Here is a 13369-nt window from a genome sequence, read left to right as displayed (position 1 = left end):
TATGGGTGACAAACATCAGTTTAACTGAAAAAATTGAAGCTAACCAATTTAATTTGGTTTTTTCGGTTAATTCAGTTTGATCCAGTTAATTAGCAACCGAAATTAATTAGCAGATCTTTGTTTTTATCTGAATGTTTAATGATATAGCATTCAGATTTTGATTTGCTTATGCTTGTATGCATGGATAACTTAGGCAGCCAACTAACTACTAATTTCCTACCTGAGGAAATTGAAAAATCAACCGAGACCTGTGATGAAGGTATTGAACCAGAATAAACCAGAAAACAATTTTTTAGGTTTGATTTGTAATAGTAATTGGGAAAACCTGTTTTGTATATAAAAAGTTGGTGACTTGATCTCCAACTGCTCTCTCTTTATTAGTCCTCCAAATTTATGCCCAAAATATAAGGCAAATCCCATGTTGATTTCTTTTTCTCAAGAAATTCACCAACCATACTTTGTTATGATCAAGAAAATCTTCTCTTAGAACATTCCATTTGTGGGCCGTGTCCAATAATAAAATTAGGAAAGTGTAATAATCACAAAAACTTTAAAACTTGTTAAAGTGTTGATTTGGAATAGTATAATAATTTCCTCAAGCCAAACTAGGAATTGAATTTTGATGATGTTAAAAAACTAAACCATACCATTTTCAAGGTTGGTATACCATGACCTCTGCTTTTGTCCATATAAAAGTAGCCTCAGGTTTTTCCTCTATCTATTCTCTCAGATGTATTATCTGCAATTTTACAAGTATGGCATTTTCAGTTTCCATGAAACATGGGCAATTGTTTTTAGCAGTAGTTCTTCTCTGTATGTCTGTGTTTTGCTGCAACATAGGTATGTGAAAGAACAGCACATTTTTTTCTTGGAAAATCAATAGTCATGCAAGCATTTATAAAATTGTCACTAATCCTTTACAGGGAAGGCATATGATGAGGAAGTGCCTCAGACAGGCACAGGCCTTGCAGGATATGATCCTTTCACAGGTTCAGGCGTTGTAGGACATGTGCCTCAAACAGGTATTGGCGTTCTAGAAGATGAGCCGGCTGGAATTCTTGACAAAGCCTTGCTGTGTTTTAATGAGAAACATGTAAGTTGAATTATATTAGGAGTGCAAACGAGTCAAGTTACTTTTGAGCTATTCGAACATGACTCAGCAAAATACTTGACATCGACCCTATGTCTATTGAGTCAAGCTCAAACTTGAATCATTTGAGTAATATGTCCAGCTGAGTTCGAATATTATAATACTCAACTCGAGTAGCTCGAAATCTTTACCAAGTTGTATTTATTGAGTTAAACTCAAGTTGAGCTTTCTTGAGTTTTAATTTTAACTAATAAATTTGCAAATCAAGTTACTTAATGGATCCACATTTGGCGGAGTCTCAGATTTACAGCAGCTGCGAAGAAGCCTATAGATTAACCGAGACTGGAGATATCAAAGTGCCTTATGCATATGTTGAACAATATTGCCATGGGCCATGCCTCTCAGAGACCCATTTGGTGCTCAATTGCGTAGAAAACGTTATGAAGCACTTTGTATTCTACAATAAGGCTACCATAGAGGCTATTAGAGAAACAATCAAGGCAGGATGCAGCTATGGCCCTGAAAGAGGTAGCTTTCTAGTTTATGTAGATGTTTTTTGGTTTGATTGTTACTAGAAAGCAAAATGTCAGAATTCATTGTGTGTGTGTTTTCTTTCTCTCTGGCTGGAGCTCGAACTTGACTCGAGTATCACTGAACTAAAACAGCTCATTGGACTGTGTGACACAGGTGACTTCAATGTGGCTGAGCACCTTCAAGCTGAAGAAAACAGAGCAGACAAGACTCAAATCAAGATTCTCTCTGGACTTGGCTTGGCAATCATAGGGCATACCATACTGTTCTAATATTTATGACGATGGTACAATTATTTGTTTAAGGCATATGGAAGAATACAGTTCTCTTTCGCCACTGCTATGTAACTCTCATGGAGTAAAACAATAATAAGACTATATATGTATCTTTTCAAACTGGACTTGCTGGGTGTCTTCTTGGCCCTCCAGTAGTAAACTCCCTGCAAATTTCTTATTTCACCTGTAATTTACTCAACCTGTAATTGGTTGTAATTAATAAATCAGTGATTTTAGAAATTCAAACATAACAAGTATATAAGTTGATTTTGTCTGATGAATGAACTCTCTCCGTGAGCGAAGCAATACAATAAACCAGAGACCCCTTTCAATTGGTTTTCTTGAATCTCTTCATGGAACCTTTCAAGAACCTTTTCACTGCTTTCTTGAACGTCTCAACAACTCTCCCATGTCCTTTCTCAAGATCAAGAACCCATCTTTTAGCCACTTTCGTTCTCCTTCTTTCTCTTCTTTTCCTCTCAACTTCACTAACCAACCATTCTTCATCATTCACTGCCTCTGCTCTTGCTTCTCGCCTTCTCTTTGCAGCACTCTACATCTCTCCCTTCTCTTCAATTAAATCATCCAACACATGTCTCGTCTCGGACTTGCGCGATAACTGCACGCTTTCTTCTGTCACTGCAATGGAAAGAACTCGCAGGAATTCCAGAAAAGAAGAAACTGATGTGATTTCAGGCCTTAGTTCTTGTGATATCTTTAATGGTAAATGGGTTGTTGATAACTCTGATCCCATTTACCAACCTGGGTCTTGCCCATTTGTTGATGATGCCTTCAACTGCTTCAAGAATGGAAGGCCTGATCTGGGTTACCTTGGATATCGTTGGAAGCCACATGGGTGCCGAATTCCAAGGTCTAAAATCGACTCCACTTCATCCAAGTTCCCTTTCCTTTTGATTTTTACCGTTCTATTTTGTGTTGTTTGAATTTTGTAGGTTTGATGGAAGAAAGATGTTGGAGATGTTGAGAGGGAAGAGGTTGGTGTTTGTAGGAGACTCATTGAATAGGAACATGTGGGAATCATTGGTTTGTGCATTGAGAGAATCATTGAAGAACAAAAGTAGAATCTTTGAAGTTTCTGACAGGCGAGAGTTGAGGACTCAGGGATTCTACTCTTTCAAATTCATAGTGAGTTTCACAATTATTTTCGGTCCTTTGATATCTTTGTCCCTGTAACTTGCCTTTACATCCTTCACTTCACTGGTTTAAACATGCAAGTTGATGAAAAAAAATCTAACATTCCTTGATGCAGGACTATAACAGCTCAGTGGATTTTGTCAAATCACCATTCCTTGTTCAAGAATGGAAAGCCTCAGACAAGACTAGAAGTCGAAAAGAAACATTAAGGCTTGACATGATCCAAGCAACTTCCACTAAGTACCATGAAGCTGATATAATTATCTTCAACACAGGTCACTGGTGGACTCACCAAAAGACCTACAAGGGGTAAATTCTGCTTTTTTCAATTTCTTGCAAAGATAAATAAACAAGTTATAAACCTTTATCACTTGTTACTGCAGCAAAGATTACTTCCAAGAAGGCAGCCATGTCTATAACAGGCTGCAGGTGACAGAAGCATACACCAAAGCTTTGGGGACATGGGCACAATGGGTGGATGCTAATATCGACGGCAGTCGTACGAGGGTGTTCTTCAGAGGATACTCAGCTTCTCACTTCAGGTTAATTGCTTCTTTTATCCATTGCTTACATCTGATAATCTGTTTCAGGCCTACTGAATATTTTTTCTGTGGACATGGAAGGAAAGGGCAATGGAATTCAGGAGGGCACTGTGAAAACGAGACACAGCCAGTGAGAAATGACACTGGGCTTGCTCCATATCCATGGATGATGAGCATTCTTGAATCTGTTATATCAGAAATGAAGACACCAGTGTTTTATCTCAACATTAGCAAAATGACAGACTACAGAAAAGATGGGCATCCTTCCATTTACAGGCAACCTGAGATCAGAAGAACCCATGGGATGACTCAAGACTGCAGCCATTGGTGCCTCCCTGGTGTTCCTGACTTCTGGAATGAGCTTCTTTACGCCACTCTCCTATTATCACACCATGATTTGTCAATTAACGTCCACTAGAATCTACAGATGGCTCAAATTTTTTTACTGTTCAACCTTTGGTTGGAACTTCATTCTTTGCATATCCTTTTCTTTCAGTCCCACTTATTCGAATTTTTTTTTTTTTAACAATTAAACAAGGCCAAGCTTGAATTTTAGTTTCAAATATTTTTGGACCGAGTGCACTTGTGTTAATAAATACTTTGATGTTTAAATGCATATAATTACAATATTTTTATTATTTAAAAATTTTTAATTTAATTATATTAGTATTCTATTTAATTTCAAATTAATTGAGAATATCTTTTAACATTTGAATTATATTTGATTAAGTGAGTTTTTTTATTTAAATTTAAACTTCATTAGATTAATAATAAGATTTTTATTATTTTTATTTTAAATTTTAAATTTCTTAATGGATATAATTTTTTTATGATTTTTAGTTCAATTACAATTATAGATTTGAGTTTAAAAATACTACAATTAGACTTATATATAAATTATTTTAGTTAATCTTTTATTATAATTAAAATTATTAAAAAAACAAAATCGTAGAGCTTTTAATTTTTATAAACTATTTGATGTAAATTTAATTTTTTAAAAAAAATAGATTTTAATATTAAATTGAGTAATATTTATAATATTTAAAAATATTTTTTAATATATTAAATTTATAAATTTAATACCAAATAATTATTATTTATTTGAAGGTGATTGAGTTTTTGTACAATAAATATATGAATGTTCAGTAACACTGAAAATTTTCAGTACTATATTATTTATATTATAAAATAAAAGAAAAATTAATAGATTATAGAAATGATGTATTCAATTTAATTTTTCAATTTAATAATTTTTATTAATTTAAAGTCTGCTATGAAATAAATTGTTAATATTTAATAGGGAGATATTAAACTTAATTGCTTATTAAGTATTTTTTCCTTTTATTTTATTAAATCTGCATTATTAACTCTTTAAATTCAAATTTTACTATTAGTCCATCTCAGAGATAATATTTATGACTTTTTTATTTTTAATTATTTAAATTTGATAAATAAGAATGTAAATTTTACGATGTATATGAATAATAAATAAATTTTAAATTTTGATATAAAAAATTATAGAATAATAAATAATAATATAATTTAGATAACGACAAACTAATTTTTAATTAAAAATATTAAAATATTAAAGTAATTGTAATAATATTAAATTATTAAATAATAAGTCTAAATTTATAAAATTAAAACTATATAATTATAATAATTTTAAGAATCAATTATCACTGTATATATATATATATCAAAAGAAATCTAACAATTTTAACATAATCTAAAAATTTCTTTATATAATTATAAAAAATTAATAATTTTATTTATATAAAATTTATTATATAATAAATTATTGCTGTAATTATTTATAATTATATTCAAATGTTAAAGTACACACTAATTTTTATTACACTTATAAGTTTAATATGGTGATAATAGCATAAATATAAGAGATTTTAAATTCTATTTCTCCGATTTTTATTTTAAAAAAAATATTATCTCAATTTATTTAAATTATGAGATATATATAAATATACAAAACTTAAAATTTTGATATTAAATTATCAAAATAATACATTTAAAAATATTGATGAATTCTAAAAAATAATATTTATTTAAAAATATTAAAATAATAATTATAATCTTAAATTTATAAGATAAAAATTATAAAATAATAAAGTGAAATTTTAATATATATATATTGATAATATTAATTTTTTTAAAAAAATAAGATAATAAAATAATTATATAATTAGTTTTTTTATATATTTAAAAGAGTCCTAATAAAAATAGTTTATATCAGTATAAATTATTTTTAATGTATTAAATTAAGTTTAAAAATAATTAAAATAGTTTATTTATTCTTTTTATTATTTAATGTATATTTTTAGCCTAATGTTTTAGTTTATAAATATTAATTATTTTTAACATAATTTTATTTTATTTATACTTATAGTTAAATTTTAAATGACTTTATTAATATGAAAAAAATAATAATAATCAATGTATAAATTATTTTTATCATTGGTTCGATTATATAATTTAAAAATAAATTTAACCAATTAAAAAAATAATATTAACTCATTTCAAACTAGATATTATATTTTATTATAAATTATATTTTTATATATTTTATATTTATTTCATTATTATAAATTTTATAACAATGTATCTTTTTATAGAAAATAAAAATAAAAATAACTATATTTAAAGTTAATATATTTAAATATTTATTTAAAAAAACAAACAATTTTACAATTTATTCTAATGTTTACAAAAAATTGAAGTAATTATGATTTTACGTAAGTATAATAATGTTTATATTTTATTTATTATGTTTTTTTATTCTTTATAATACTAATAATTATTTAAAAATTATTTTATATAAAAAATATAATAAATATAAATATATAAAAAATTACATATATTAACAATATACAAGACACATTAAATTGATACTAATTTATATAAAAACAGAAAAAAAAATATTATGAACTGTTAAACACTTATTTTATTGATGAAGTATATAATTAATAATTAATAGAAAAAAATATATAATAAAAACTTTTTTATCAATAGAATAATAAGTGTTTTACAATCACTTTTGTGGTTAGTATTTCTCAAAATAAAATTTGTAATTTTTTAATTAATTAAAATATAATGTGCATAAATCTAGGATTTTATGGAAGATGCAACCCCACGATAATCGTGTTCCAATAAAAATATGCCACGTCATTCAATAACGTGATCGCTGCCTTATTAGAGTAAAGCTCCTTAAACTCACCACCATGTCGACATAAAACTAGCAGAGGTTTTCTTTTTTCCCACTCTCCAAAACGACGGACTTTTCTTCGGCTGCTTCGCTGAGACATTGGTAGTGATACCTACTCGTTCCTTCTCAGGAACTTGCTTTCATCGGACACGTGTTAGCACCTGCGAAAGGCATCGTAGAGAGTCGGGTATTTATCGCCGGTGAAGAAAATGAAGATCGACGTCAACAAAATCGCTCGGAAAGTAGAGGTCGATAATCGGATTCCTCTCCGTCACTATTACAGAATTGCCGATAATCTCCTCAGACAGGTTAGCTCATATTCTTATAACTCCCTCCTAATTGCATTTTTGTTGTTTCTAATCACGTAGCTCTCTGGTAGTTAAATTGGTTATGATTCGTATTCTTCCCCAGTTAGGTAGTAGATCCCAATTTTCTTATGAAATTTTTGTTGATAATGGGGTTTGAATTCGGGGGTTTTAAATAATAGTGTGTTTATGTACTGCACTTCGTTAATTTTTTTTTATAAAAAATTTATTTAATCTTTTATAGGCAAATATACACCGCGAGGAGAAGAATATTGTAGATTTGTATACAATACTTCTAAGATATTCAAGGTAATTAAACGATATTTTGCTTCCACCTGTTTAAAGATTGCAAATGCATATGCAATTCTCTGACCCCTTTTTCCTTCCCCCCCCCCCCCCTCCTCAGTTTGGTGTCTGAAACAATTCCATATCACCGAGATTATCAGATTTTGCTTCCAAAGGAAAGAGCAGCTTATAAGAAGGTGAGCTAGAAGATTTTTTGAGTTACTGGATGCTTTCAGTTGGGAACGTGGTGAAAGGGTTTTATTTGATTATTTGTTTTTGTAGAGATTGTTTGCTGTCCTAGATGAGCTTGAAGCTTTGAAGCCAGAATTCCATCGAAGAGTAGACGAGCTAAACAAAGCTTATGCTAGAACTCAACTGCACGAGCTTGACGACCCAGAAAGGACTTACTATGGTTCTGACTCTTCTTCAAAATGCCCATCTGTTAATAAAGTTTCTTACTCGAGCATCAGTGTTAAGCGGGTACTAACTTGGACAAGAGCCCCATTGATATTAGCATGACATCCATTCATCTGCTTTTTTTTTCTCTCATGTCTTTTCTCTATTTTATTTTTGTGAAAATTTATCAATGTTTATTCAATCATCTATTCGTAGTTTCTTTTTATTATTTATATGCTCCTAACTCTTCTTTTCAATTTTGCTTTCTTTGGTTTTAGCCCTCTGTTGTGGCACCACAGTCTTCATGGAGGTACAGCAACAATCATACTCAAGTTTCATCTTCAAACCCTCCTCAACTTGACAAGCCTTTGCAGAAGCTGTGAGTTTATCGTTCCAAGAATAAATTTGCATTCTGAGCCATGAGACCTGCATATGATTTCTTCTTGGTGAATATTTTAGAATTTGGATTCCCTCTATTTTCTGATTGCCACTCGAGTTCCTCTCAATCTGTGCTCAGCCCTATTTGATTGTTATTGATATGAGAGTAAAATTTACCCTGTGAAAACGTGTCTGCTTTGTCAGTCTGTTGGACCAGTTTAGGCACTCAATTACATTGGAAAAAAAAAAGTGATTATTGCTTTGAGTGTTATGTTAGACACTACAAGAGACAGAGGCTCCCTATATAACATGGTACAGTATTTTTGCTTTAGCCGGGTACATTCTGCAAAATTTATACATTAATTTCTTTATATGTGCAGATCTATTAGTTTACCTCTTCCCAAGCAAGAGACGTTGTCCAGACACTCATTCTTAGGGCCTAACGGTCTTAGGGGTCAATGGCGAGGACCTAGTGCAGAGATAAAGGTAAATTATTTCGTCCCCCTTCTTTTCCCTTTTCCTTTCTTCCTTTGTGCAATAAGAGGTTCAAATTGCACAGACTGATGTGCCAAATTATGTAACGCAGGTTCAGTATCCAAGTTATACCGACTTAACCTCTTCTGAAAATTTAAGGTGAGGTCTTTAATGAAACTTCTATTTTGATGCTAAATTTTTAAAAACATCCTTCTTTTCTTTTGCCCTTTTGTTTTGCATTATCTTCATTATGTATGACAATGAAATTCCAATTTTTGACTATCCTTGATCCTCCCATAGTTTCTTTTTGTTAAATGGTGCTTGCATGTAACATTTTCTATTTCATGTCTTGTATGGTATGATAGCCTGGATCAGGCTGCACAATACAGTGTTGAGGGAGTAAAAGATAGCGATTCTGGGAGCATTGCCTCTACTATGGAATCAGTGCTCTCTTTAGATGATGGGAGATGGTCACGCCCAGTTGAAGAGGCGTCCCCTGCATTAATTAATGAAGCAAGGGAAGATCCTTTCCAGTTTGTTGGTATTAGGCAACCTTCACCGCCTCCTGTTCTTGCTCAAGTGCATGATTTTTCTCCAATTCCTCCATCAAAAGTTGCAGATCCAAGACCTGGACCTGCAAAATCTTCCCAGGATGTGATTCCTAGCTCAAATTCATATCAACATTTACATGTTGTAGGTGTCGCATGCTGTTTTCCATGGTTCTTTAAGAATATATATATATGTGTGTGTGTGTGTGTGTGTGTGCGTGTGTATGTTAATCTGGTGGCATTTGGTCACCATGATGATTTACCTTTTCACTTTGATGGTTATGTGCTCTAAATTCTTGATAACCTGGATGCTAACTTTCTGAGATCTTCCTAACAAACATTGCAGCCTGTAAATTTGATGGAGGACTTCTTGAGATTAGCTCATGCAAATACACAGAAAAACTTAGAAACATGTGGTGTTCTTGCTGGTTCACTGGTCAGTAAACAAAAATTTCAAGACGCATACATGCTTGTTTCATGAGAATGAGCCACTGGCCATGGTTTCTAAAAGTTTTACCTTCATGTGGTTCAGAAAAACAGGGTCTTCCACCTCACTACTCTTATAATCCCAAAGCAAGAGTCAACCTCAGATTCGGTATGATGACAACTTTTTCTTAATTAATATATTTAATGTTGTTTCAGTTTTCTTATTTTAAGTTCCATGTTGTTTTGATTATAAGTTCTTTTTATTGGCTTCTTATCCATTACTCTAAACCAATGATTCATGGAAAAAAAATTTCACTCTTATAATTTTTGAGCCATGAATTGTACTGATGCTAAGTAGTAGTAACAGGCAGTGGTGCTTTTCCATTGCGTTTTAGAGAGTGCACCTGCATCTTGATGTCTTTTAATTGCAAGTGGCTGTGCATATGTATGCTTGCACGCTCTTGTTGTCTTCTAGGGGGAATAGACCCATTGTTCATTGTTTTCCATTAGCGTCAATTGTCAAAGCAGACCATACCATATGTCTACAGAAGCCCATGCCAAGGATTATTGAACAACCCCCTATCCACTTTAACTTTGGACGGCATCATGCATTTTGTGTTGGCATCTTATTTATATTTTTAATTCTTTTTTTTTTCCTATGTAATGTCAATTGTACCTCACAACAATTATTTATGTCCAGTGTCAGACGGTGAATGAAGAAGAAATATTTGAAGTTCAAGATAGATTGGCACTTTTCCCTCTTGGATGGATTCATGTACGTGTCTCATTTGCCTTTATGGTCTGTTAATTGTGAATTTTCTGCAAAATATGGTCGTACTGCTTGTTATATTTCTATCCCTTTAGCAAGCAAATGCATTTCATTGTTCCCTTCTCTATGAATGCAATATCTCCTCTTATTTTGTAATTATGTGTTAAAAACTAATCATTTGTTTCTTGCATTTTATTTTTAGACACATCCATCGCAGACATGTTTCATGTCATCTGTTGATCTGCACACTCATTACTCGTATCAGGTAAAGTAACCAGCAGTCACCTATTTTCTTTCTTATTGCTTGCACTAAAATTATGCGCTATTTTTGGACTTCTTAATAGTAAATTACTGGTTCACTTTGAGTCTGCGCATGTATCAGCTGAGTTGGCACGTGCTTGTGTTGTCTTTGACCTTCAATATTTGCAGTTAATTCCATGGGGTTAGTGCTTTCAGGGCATATAGTTCATAACCATTTTGTCTGTAATTTGTAACATATACAGCCACATAATCCTGTCTATCCAATCCTTACTGATTTGACAATGCTCAGATAGCTGTGCATTTCTTTTCTTGGGAATTAATCCCATTTTGCCCCCTACACTTTGGGGCAAATGTCCAAATTTTCCCAAAAGTAGTCTTTGGCTCAATTTACTCAACCTTTTGATTTAGGATCAAATTAGTCCATTTTTGGTCAAAAAGATTAAGATAAAATTTTTTCACATCTTTTTAATAATAAAATATTTTTAATACTAAAATTTATAAAAATATTGAAAATATAAAACTATAATAATTATTCTAATAATTAAATTGCTAAAATATTAAATATACTTGTCATTGTTTAATTAAAAATATAAATTATAATAATTATAATATTTTTGGCCAAAATATAACATTGTTTTTTTACTAATAAAATTATTACTTTTATTTTTTATATTAAAAATATTTTTTTAATATTGGATATTGCCCAAAGCTCAGGAGCAAAAATGGGATTTATGTTCCTTCTTGTTTTTCTTTTTTATCAAAGTACTAATTCTCTGATTTTCTATGATATGATTATTGCAAATAATATCAACACTGCACATCAAATTTCTGTTGTCTTCAGATCTTGTCACCTCATGTATTTGTTCTTCTGTTTCCTCTAGTATCTCATAATATTGCTTGCTATATTATATATGGCTGAAAGAGACCTTTCTATGTCCTGCTTTCAGATCATGTTACCTGAAGCAATTGCAATTGTAATGGCCCCGACTGATGAATCAAGGTAGATTTCTTTCTGATCCAATGGTCATTTCATTTGCTTCAAATTACAGGAAATGATTCAAGCACAAATAATGCCCTACCATTGGTAATATCCGCTTGAAACACATGGGTTCACCTTGGTAAAATCAACCACCCCGTCTAGCTGATTATGTCAAAATTTTATAAGATTATGAATTTGCGGCAAGTGAAGAAATAAAATGTGATGTCAATGTCGTCAGAATTAGTTAGCGATTAAAAAGGCCAATTTGAAAAGTATGGTACTTGCTTTGAGGGAAAGTTACTGGCACTATAAAAATAACAATCTCAGTGTTGGCTAGAAACCGTCCTTGAGAAATATTTTCATCATACTCATTAGCATGCTAACACATTAATTCAATGCAGTCCACATGGCATATTTCACTTGTCTGATCCGAGTGGTGTATCTGTGATCCGAAATTGCCAGCAGAGGGGATTTCATCCCCATGAGGAGCCTTTAGATGGAAGCGCAATTTATGAGCACTGCTCTCACGTCTACATGAATTCCAACTTAAAATTTGAAGTTGTTGATCTTCGGTGATCTTCAATTCTATAGCAAGAGCTTTCAAGAAAACAATTTTTTACAAAGTACATATCTCAATATGTTGTATATCCAACTGGTATTCTGAACCGAAAATTGACAAGAATATAGCATGTCCATTTCCCCTTTTTTAGTTGTACCCTCTTGTTAATGACACTCTTTAACAGTAAAAAAAGGGAATCTGTCTATGGTTAGTGAGGTTAACAGTAAGGAAGGGTGATGTAATTTGATTTGAAATAAGGTGGTTTTAATATGAAACTAAATCTGGAGAGTTTGTTGACTTGTAAGTTTCAAAAGTAAACTGAGTTTATAACATTTTTTGAAATTTGTAAGTTGGTGATTAATTTTTTATTTAGTTTAAGTACTAAACTTATACGTTACTTTTAGTATTGGCTTCATTTAATTTTAAAATTTCACAATATATTTTATTTAATATTCATTTTAGTAGTTATAATAATAAATGTGTTTATTAAGTATTAGTTATTAAATACATTTGTTTTTCAATCATTAGTAAATATTTTAATTAAAAATGTGATTGTTTAAAATTCAGAATGTTTATAAATTTAAAATAATTTATAAATATTAAATGCTTATAAACTAATTTTTATAGGGCAGGCTAAAAATTTTACAAATCTATCAGCTTGTAGTGGTGCAAGTGTCATAAAGAGTGATAATGTTGTAGGTTTGAGGTGTTTGTGGACGATTTGGACCACCTTGCTTGTCATGATGATGATGATACGAAATAATGTTAATTACAGAAATATACTATACAACAAGCTATAGCGGTTGCTAATTTTCCATGCTGCTACTTGCTTACAAATTATAGAGACAGCCTTAAAGAAGTCACCTCTATTCTCCATTTATTGCTTCATGCCTTCTCATCAACTCATCTTTTTTATGGGATTTTTACCCAATTAAGGGAAAAAAAAACCCAATAAAAAATTTCAAATTCTAATATGAGAAAAATTATTTTCTCAAATCAGATGAAATTGAAGTTAAGTGCGTTACTTAACAAAAAAACAAAGTAATATAAGGTGCGGTAAGGTGTCTCACACATATTTTTATATGTATATATATTATTTATACTATAATTCTTAAAGTTTAATCAAATTTATAATTTAATTCATATTTTTTAAATAATAAATAATTTAATTTATTA

At 31.0% G+C, this 13369-nt stretch overlaps 3 protein-coding genes across 4 annotated transcripts; all 3 read left to right on the top strand.

Annotated features, from left to right (window-relative positions):
- The first annotated feature begins 683 nt into the window (after positions 1 to 683).
- Positions 684 to 2142, top strand: LOC110612305. The gene is made up of 4 exons (XM_021753056.2): positions 684 to 840; positions 924 to 1093; positions 1393 to 1618; positions 1778 to 2142. The coding sequence occupies exons 1-4, from the start codon at positions 756 to 758 to the stop codon at positions 1891 to 1893; spliced, it is 597 nt and encodes a 198-aa protein (XP_021608748.1). The 5' UTR covers positions 684 to 755; the 3' UTR covers positions 1894 to 2142.
- Positions 2143 to 2212: 70 nt separating this feature from the next.
- On the top strand, positions 2213 to 4158 carry LOC110612060 (protein trichome birefringence-like 4). 2 transcript variants are annotated; one of them, XM_021752707.2, is made up of 5 exons: positions 2213 to 2767; positions 2850 to 3042; positions 3167 to 3360; positions 3435 to 3593; positions 3675 to 4158. In XM_021752707.2, exons 1-5 carry the CDS (start codon positions 2250 to 2252, stop codon positions 4009 to 4011), a joined length of 1401 nt encoding a protein of 466 aa, XP_021608399.1. In that variant the 5' UTR covers positions 2213 to 2249; the 3' UTR covers positions 4012 to 4158. The 2 variants fall into 2 exon arrangements, with proteins under 2 accessions (XP_021608399.1, XP_043811134.1); XM_043955199.1 differs by having other exon boundaries at positions 3435 to 4158.
- A 2684-nt stretch (positions 4159 to 6842) lies between these two features.
- LOC110612059 (AMSH-like ubiquitin thioesterase 3) lies at positions 6843 to 12343 on the top strand. The gene is made up of 14 exons (XM_021752706.2): positions 6843 to 7121; positions 7363 to 7427; positions 7525 to 7600; positions 7686 to 7883; positions 8078 to 8178; positions 8558 to 8663; positions 8764 to 8810; positions 9017 to 9344; positions 9546 to 9635; positions 9732 to 9794; positions 10326 to 10400; positions 10597 to 10659; positions 11603 to 11655; positions 12036 to 12343. The coding sequence occupies exons 1-14, from the start codon at positions 7023 to 7025 to the stop codon at positions 12208 to 12210; spliced, it is 1539 nt and encodes a 512-aa protein (XP_021608398.1). The 5' UTR covers positions 6843 to 7022; the 3' UTR covers positions 12211 to 12343.
- The last annotated feature ends 1026 nt before the right edge of the window (positions 12344 to 13369 follow it).

Source organism: Manihot esculenta, chromosome 3 (genome assembly GCF_001659605.2).
Source record: "Manihot esculenta cultivar AM560-2 chromosome 3, M.esculenta_v8, whole genome shotgun sequence".
Lineage (NCBI taxonomy): Eukaryota > Viridiplantae > Streptophyta > Magnoliopsida > Malpighiales > Euphorbiaceae > Manihot > Manihot esculenta.
The sequence above is the reverse complement of the archived record's forward strand: the minus strand, read 5'-3'. Positions and strand labels throughout refer to the sequence as shown.